The sequence below is a fragment of the Cyprinodon tularosa genome, unplaced genomic scaffold (genome assembly GCF_016077235.1).
Source record: "Cyprinodon tularosa strain WSP-4 unplaced genomic scaffold, ASM1607723v1 ctg75, whole genome shotgun sequence".
Classification (NCBI taxonomy): domain Eukaryota; kingdom Metazoa; phylum Chordata; class Actinopteri; order Cyprinodontiformes; family Cyprinodontidae; genus Cyprinodon; species Cyprinodon tularosa.
Genome location: NW_024039507.1, coordinates 522,306 through 530,622, shown reverse-complemented (window position 1 = coordinate 530,622; position 8,317 = coordinate 522,306). Strand labels below are relative to the sequence as shown.

The 8,317-nt window shown below is 36.5% G+C and overlaps 1 protein-coding gene across 1 annotated transcript in view; it reads right to left on the bottom strand.

Annotated features, from left to right (window-relative positions):
* Nucleotides 1-1,559: 1,559 nt before the first annotated feature.
* LOC119773199 (ras-related protein Rab-26-like) overlaps nucleotides 1,560-8,317 on the bottom strand; it is a 68,891-nt gene continuing 62,133 nt past the window's right edge. The window contains exons 6-9 of the mRNA XM_038270085.1: nucleotides 4,515-4,580; nucleotides 3,127-3,183; nucleotides 2,929-3,005; nucleotides 1,560-2,103 (exon numbers count right to left, since the gene is read on the bottom strand). Of these exons, the coding sequence (XP_038126013.1) occupies nucleotides 2,004-2,103; nucleotides 2,929-3,005; nucleotides 3,127-3,183; nucleotides 4,515-4,580 (300 nt within the window). The 3' untranslated portion in view covers nucleotides 1,560-2,003. The remainder of the gene's footprint in view (nucleotides 2,104-2,928; nucleotides 3,006-3,126; nucleotides 3,184-4,514; nucleotides 4,581-8,317) is intronic.

The window sequence follows — 8,317 nt, the reverse complement described above, 5'->3', positions numbered from 1 at the left end:
GCACATTTGAAAGCAAGGAGCAACCGTAAAAAATGCCTGCAATGATTGTGGGGAGAAGAAGGCATTGGTGTAATCACAGCCAGAAGAGAGAATATTTCATTTCTACATATTTGGACACTCAAACATTTTGAGATGCTATTTTGGGGAGAAAAGCACCTTGCACCATTGCATTTTTGTGTGTCTGAATGCATCACTCTGCTGTCCAACACCGGTGGTGAGTGATTCATTTTAGAGGTGAGGGGCCGCTGGGAGGACGCATTGCCTTGCACCTGTCAGTACGATCATCAGGTCAAGCGGAAATGTAGCTTGGATAAAGTCTCCTTTGATAACTGGAATGATTCAGTTAATGAACTGCAGTGATAAATATGAAAATGATAATTTTTAGGAGTTAAGCTCTCTTTATCGGTTATGAAATGTTTAAATATATCATATGATGAAATAAATAGCTTTTGTTTGTATGTCACTGTCTAAGGACGTCTGTTATATCTATGTTGTAGAAACAGGACAATCTAGAGTTGCTTGTTTTTCCTCTTTTTTGTGACTTAAGTTATGCAGTGGGAGTGAATAGCATTTAAAAACAAAATAGACCTTAAAAGTTTGTCTTTTGTATTTGAATGCTGTTGAACCACCTGTAGTTTCCTTCTCCTTTAAAACAATAGAATTAGAATCTCTGATATTTAAACTTATGATTTTTTATGTGAAATTGTGACAGTTGTGGTCCAAAAGCTACCCTGTGTTTGTGCCTCCATTTCATCTAATTATTATTATTTTTTTTATTTTAACTAGCAGAGGATGTCCTCTCCTTTCTCTGACTCTGTCTTCTCAACATCAATCCCCTGAAACATGCCCACTAATGCATTGTGAAACTTTAGTTTGCACAAGCAATTGCTGATTTTTATTTGGGATAGTAGATCAGGGCTATAGTGCATTTAAAGAAATGATTTTACATCCATACTTTTTCTATTTCTGCTCAACTTTATGATCACTAAGATGCTGGTGCCTATCACAGTTGTTCAGCAGGTTGGAGGTTGGCTGATCTCTAGAGAAGTCTCCCCTTCCATCAGAGCCAACATTTATGAAAAGTGAGACATATATACACTCACACACTTATTTACACTTTTAGAGGATTCAAATCTACAAATAACTTAGCATGCAGGATTTTGGACTCTGGGAGGAGCCCATGCATTCATAAGGAGAGCATGAAAATAGAACAAATAAAAGACCCCAGCTAAAATTGAACAGGTCTAACTTCCAACCACAGTGCTACCCCAGTTAGGATTAAGATTAAGAAAAAATGTACAGCATTTGATGACAAATATAAGTTACAGATATCTGTACACTTAAGATTCTTTTTAACACTTTTCATAAGTTTTGTACCAAAAAATAGCAACAACAGTTTGCTCCAGTGGTGTGATGAGAGGATGTATTTTCCCAACTATGTACCCATATATCTTCAAAATATTATGAATTAGTGCTGGCAAGTCAACAAACTCCTTGGAACCAGCTGATTCACTTCTACCTCACTGAAACATGGACAGAAAAAGCATCACAACATCTAGTTTCAAGGGTTAATATGCAACATTTTAACAAAAAGGAAAGCCAAAATGGATATAATGGGTAGATGTTAGACATAACTGCCTTACGAAATTATCTTCTCAAAATAAAGAAGAATCTTATGATAAAATTAAAATAATTAAATAATAACCCACACAAAGTAACATATTATGTTAATGGTCATAAGACTGTGACACTGCATTGAGAGGCAAAAATGATTATAAGCAGAATTACATCTAATTGAGCTGTTCTCTTGTTATTTTTCAATCCTAACCTTGGTCTCCGTTTACAGTTAAAGAAAAAGGCAGGTGAAGAAAAGCATCATGGTAGATTAAAACCAGCAGAACAAAAGGCCAGGAAGAGATGCTTGTGGTTCTTGATAAGTCCAGAGATGATATCCAAGATTAAAATTATATTTAATCAGGACATGAACCCAAACTCTCAACCACTTAGGTCCCACAGCAGCCAGCACCTTTCATCTCCTTGCTCACATACTCATGCAGCTTAAACTTTTCACTCGGATCCTTCATTGACCTGTATTTCAGCTCCCTGTGGTAAAACAAAAAAAATAAAAAGGTACACAGTTAGTTCATGCTTCAGTGCACAGCAGTAGCTCTAATACTTGGCATTTCTTATTCTAAATAAGGAAAACCTGACAGCTGCATACCCTATGTGATATGTCTTTTCTCCACTAGTGTTCCAAATTTAAAGAAGACAAAATTTACCCAATCCTTTCTAAAATAGCCTTTGTTCAATTGGATTGGACTGAGAGTCTCTTGGATTCTTAATCTTTGCCATAGATTGCAAATTGAATTTAGGTCTGGACTTTGTGAAACAGTAACATCTATGGTTTCAAACCATACAACTATAGCTCTTGCTGTATGATTAGGCTGATATCTTGCTTGAACTAAGATAGATGTAGTCTCATGTTACAGGTTCTCTACTAGAAGTGCCATATATTTAGCTGTGTCTATGTTCACAGCACTGCTAAAGAGAGCAATCCTACAGCATAGTGCCACTGCAATGCATTTCCAGGACTGAGGGACTTGGGCAAAACTCTGTATTGGGTATTTGATTTATAACCTAGTAAATTACACTAACTGAAGTATTTGGAGTGTAATAAAACAATGAAACATGCATTCAAGAAATATTCAAACATTTTGTTTACAATATAATGAAGCATCATGTCTAGATCCATAATCCTTTTCTAGGAAAAAAAAACACCTGATATGTTGATTTTTTTTTACTGTAATATAAAGCATCAGCGTCTTGTAGCAGAGCTGTCTTAGTCTTGTGAAATGTATGTGAAATAACTTTCATCTGAAACAAGTCAAAGAACTTGTCTCCAATAGCAACAGATAGACCTATACTTACTTGGCCACAGCAGTGAAAGCCAGCTCTACATTCAGGCCTGACCTGGAACTGGTTTCCATAAAAGGAACCCCAAACTCCTGTAGAATGAAAGCATTTAATGTTTATCACTGACCTTAAATTTGGTCTTCATTTTTCTGCGTTTGTGTAAATTTGCATTTTGTAATAAACATAATCAAACAAATTTTCACAAGTCTTTACCTTGGCAAGCTTCTCACCATCTTCTCTTTTTACCACACGGTTATGAGTTGCATCAGCCTAAAAAAGCATTTTTACATTTACAAACTTCATTCAAAAGCATAAAACACAACATCTGATTTACCCCAAAGGTTCTATACACAATTTCCATACAAAATAATGATCAACAAAGACTGCAGTGATTGTAAAAGCTAAAATAATTTGTCCAAATTGTAAAGGAATATTTGGCAGTATTGAAAAGTTGTTTTCACTGATTTCTAAAGTGCCTTTAAAATGTCCTTGTATCATCAGAGCCAATATTTATATAATCTAAGTCCAGGACCTTTACCATTTTTATTGAATGCCTATTTTTTTTTTGTTAAACTAACCTACATGACACTGAAAAAATACAGAAGAATGTCTGTCTGGGTCTACATGAAATACAACTTAAAGAAGAGTTTTTTCCCCCCATTTCTAACTACAGAAAGCAAAAATACTATAGAATAACGTGTTATGATCAAAACTAATCTTTCACCGCCAACATGTGCTTTAAGTAGCAATAACTCAGATTTGGCACTTGATGGATCCGCGGCTAAACAGAGATTTTTGTACATTTTGTTAATTTACTCTGCAGCTCATGAGCTGAAGAAAGCTTTGCAGGTTAAGGAATTTCTTTGTGCAAAATTTTAATCACTCGATGAGCTTGTTAAAGCAGACTTTTCTTCTAAAGGCTCCTATGGATCATCCTTGGTGAAAACTATAATTTTACATCAATTTTTATAAAAAGCAAATAAGGATATTTCAAAAATAATCGGTGTGGTTAGGTAAGAGAATGCTGTTAAGACCTTCAGAAACTTGGATTACCAATAATTTTAAGAGCGCACAATTTGTGGCTGCAATGAAACACAAAATAAATATAATTTTAATTAAAGCAACTCCAACAGATTTAATTACATTAAAATCTGCAAAAACATAAAATATGAGCTTAAAAAACTATTGTGAATACATTTAGCACACCAAGGAAATAACCTGGGGCTGCCTTTTGCTTTGCAGCAATAAGGTTCTGGGTTCGATTCCTGGCCTGAGGTCTTTCTGCATGGAGTTTGCATGTTCTACCTGTGCATGCTTGGATTCTGTCCGGCTTCCTCCCACAGTTAAAAAACATGACTGTTAGGTTACTTGGCTTCTCAAACTGTCCTTAGGTGTGAGTGTACATAATTGCATGTCTTTGTGTGTCTCTGTGTTGCCCTGCGGCAGACTGATGACCTGTCCAGGGTGTACCCCGCCCATCCCCACACTGACTGCTGCAGATAGGCTACGGCATCACCGCAACCCTGACGGAATAAGCGGGAGAACATGGATGGATGGAAATAACTTGTATCAACAAGTTGTATCATATCTTTGATCACTACCTTGTTTCCAAGCAGCATGAGCACCGCATCCTGTTGGGCGTATTCATGGATCTCAGTCAGCCATGCCTGGTGAATAGAACAGCAGGAAAAAACAAAATAAAAACAAAAAACTGATTACAAAAAAATTAACTATGTGAATCTAAGAAATTTCCACCTTAAACAAAAATGTGAAAGAAACATTTTAAATTTGGTCTAAAAGCTGACATTAAGCATGCCTATTAAATCTGATAAGATTAGAAAGAATGGCTGCTGCTTCTTTGTTACAATAATGAATAATGAAGTAAAAAGGGTAATCCACAGCAGGAAAAAAATTATCAAATGGTACAAAAAAGCAATATAAAGTGTTTGAAGAGGAAATTAATCAGTGTTACTGTGAGAAACCAGGCTAATCAACACTGTCTGCTATATCCTGTCTAATGCATGAGGGAAAGAAACAACCTGATAGAAGAACAAACATCACCTGTGACTGTGTGCTCTGAGAGCAGCTGAAGCATTTTATTTTACCTGAGTTCCTAAACATCTTTTATATTTAATATTCTTAAATTCTTTGGGTTCCTTTTGAGTTATTATTCTGTTTCTGTGTTATTTGTACTTCAGGGGATAATGATCCTTAAGTAACCTCTGTTCAAATTTAGATTATTTCTTTCAAAATCTTTTGCTCTTGCTAAATCTAGACTTAGCTATTAGCAGGTAAATAAATGTTATACAGGAAGCACTAATGTAATGACAAAGATCATGACACGAGTCCCAAGGACAAATGAATACAAAAATTAAAATGGAATTTAGATGCAAAAAACAAATCAAATACAGATTATATAAAGCAGGGCCGGTTACTTTTAAAACATTTAGTATGTGACGTTGTATAAATAAAAGATAACACTTTTAATGTTGAATCTGGCATTTACCACATCAGGCAAAAAATGCATTTTTTTTTGTTGAGACATGTAATTACAAAAAGTTGACTTTTCTCTCATGTCGTGTTATGGTGGTGATTCTGTAATTGTAAAACACTTGAATTGGGTCACTGTATTGCTGGTTCTCTGGTAGAGTAGAATAGTTGGTGCAGTATTGTACTAGAAACTACCATAGAAGTAGTTTAGTTATAAGTCTAACTCAAATTTTAAAACAAAATTTTAAGGTTTGTTATTTAATCTCTTTAATAAAGTTTTCAATCTTTAGTTTTAGAGTTTAGCTCTAAAATGTCACAGACATTCGGGGAGCTGTGGCACACTTTGTAAAGATCAGTTTTCCCTGTTTCATGCTTTAGAATAAGATATAATAATACACATGAAAAATTAAAGTCACAAAACCTTTTTTATTTTACAGAACTGTCAATTAAATCCACACAGACGCTGCAGCTGAACTTGCATCATGACATTAACCCAGTGGAGATTCAAACTGGGTCACAGGTGTGAGGGCAGGCTGCCATTTCTCTTTGGATTAGCTCTGAGATGGACTGCAGAACTTAGATCTGTTTCTGCTAAAAAAAAACAAAAAAAAAACAGAAAAAACTAATCTAAGCATAACAACATAAAAGATAAAAGCCAGTGTTAATAGTATGCGGCAGAAGGAGGTAGATGCAGGATTGCTATATGCTTGGGAATAAATTAATCAGGTTAGAATTAAAATGTATTACAGCCTCCGTTGTAGTTAGAACACCGTGAGACTATTTTGTGGCACACAATAAATCTGTACAAACAAGGCAGCTGGCTCTTGATTTAGTGTAAAAGTGAACTACTGGCAATTTTTTTCCATTTCAATCTAAGAAGATAAAAATATATGCATCAGGCTTCTTCCAGAGCACATAGATACAACAGTTGTAGATGTTAAACCACTAAAAGTATTTTTTCAGTATCAATTTGAATTTAAATAAGCAAATTCGTTTAACATGTTTACATTTTAATAAACAGCTGCACAATATCTGTTTTAAAAAAAAGTGCAAAAGAAGGTCATGCTTCAAACTCTATGTCTTTATGTCGAGACCAAAAAAGGTGATTCGGTGGGGGAATTGCTTTATTTTCCCAAAAATATTTCACACATACAACACTTGTATTTTACAACACTTGTATTTATTTAGGTAGGTACAAATGCCCCTGTTCCATGAAGAAAATTCCAATTTATTTTGAAGTGATTTACCTATAATTGGTCCACTCTGAAGCTGTGTCAAGAGTTAAGGGAGTTTTAGTCGGTAACCTTTAAAACAAATGGACTCTGAGCAGTTTATTAGTATCTTTCCTAACAGTTATCCATAGGTGATCCTTTTGCAAAAATCCTATAATAGGCTGTTTATGTGTAAAGCCTTAGTCCTTATTGTAACCTCTAATTTGCTGTGCTCCTTTTAAATCAATAATGAATCGTTTTTGATTTAATGCGCCTTTGTCAGACCTAATGGAGATTGCATAGTTAACATGCTGTAAGCTGCTGCTTTGTGGGCTGACCTGGGGATGGGTCCAAAGACCATAAAAAAGGCCCAAACTCTCTCCTCTGATGCTCAATGTTTCAGGGTTTTAGAAATATTTTCCTAAGTCCATCTGGGACGATATTACCTGTCACAAACCCAATAGTTTCATGTTTCCCTGACAAGAGCACTCGACCTGCATGAGAAAAGGTTTGGCAGTGCGCTTCAGTGATTATCTTCATATGCTGGGAAGCTCTTCATAAATAATAGCTGGTAATTATATAATTTGGCTGTTTATAGAATGTCCTCCTCATTTCACAGATATAATCTATGTTTCCAGATGATGACGCTTATCACTTCCATTCAGAGAATAAGAGCTTCCTGCTGCCATTTTTCCAGGGAAAACAGACACAATCAAAAAAAAAAAAAAACAGGTGTTTTGTATCGGCCTGTTGAAAAATGCACATACCAAATGGCTCACAAGAAGTGACTGTGGATAAGATGACTGCGCATCCCCGCAGCATTTTAGCACGTTTTAAAGACCAAATCCTTTTAGCACGCTGTTGATAGATCAGTTTGTACATTTTTTAGCGTGCGCAGTGAAATAGCTCACGTTTTTATACACGCAAACCTTTGATAGATCCGGCCCTTAGTCTCAAAATTTCTGGAAAATCCTTAAAAGACTTTGCATCTATAGCTGTAGTGAAAGGTGGTTCTACCAACTCTTAACTAAGTGTGTCATACTCTGTGGTCTAGGTTTAGGTCTGTGTTTTCTTTCTCCCTCTCCTCTGCAGGGCTGGAAGGGCAGGTGCATTCCATCAGAAGCTAATTACCAGTCTTCATAAGGAGCTGAAACCAGGAGGAGGGCGTCAGTTCGTTCACGCTTCTGCCTGGTACAGACCAACTCTTTGTAAGCCTCATTTTCTGTGAGACCTAAACCTAACCTCGTTCCTGTGATTTTCTTCCAGAAAGCCACCCAGTTTAGGGCCTGGAAACCCAAGCCTGGAATCAGAGTCTGAGAGACACCTGGAACGTTCTCCTTCCAGAGAAGAACCCCGGATCCATCTGTCAGCCCTCCTGCCTGCGCTCGCCTGCCTGTCCACCCTCAAACAAACCAATACTGAGAGAGAATCTGGACCTGCACCAACAATCCGGATCACTGAACAGCACTTCTTCCCCCAGACCAAGCCCTAGCCGCCACCTCCGTGAGTTCACCATCCAAACCAAATTCTCACAAGTCCCAAAGCACAGTTTATTCACCATCCTCCCTATCTTTTCCAGCAGAGCTCACCAGACCAACGACCAGCCGAAATCCAATCTTGTCAATTTCAATTTTTTCAATAAACTTTTTCTCATAATCCAACTGTCTCAGTTTTTGCGCCTATTCAGAGTCACACGTTCTAAA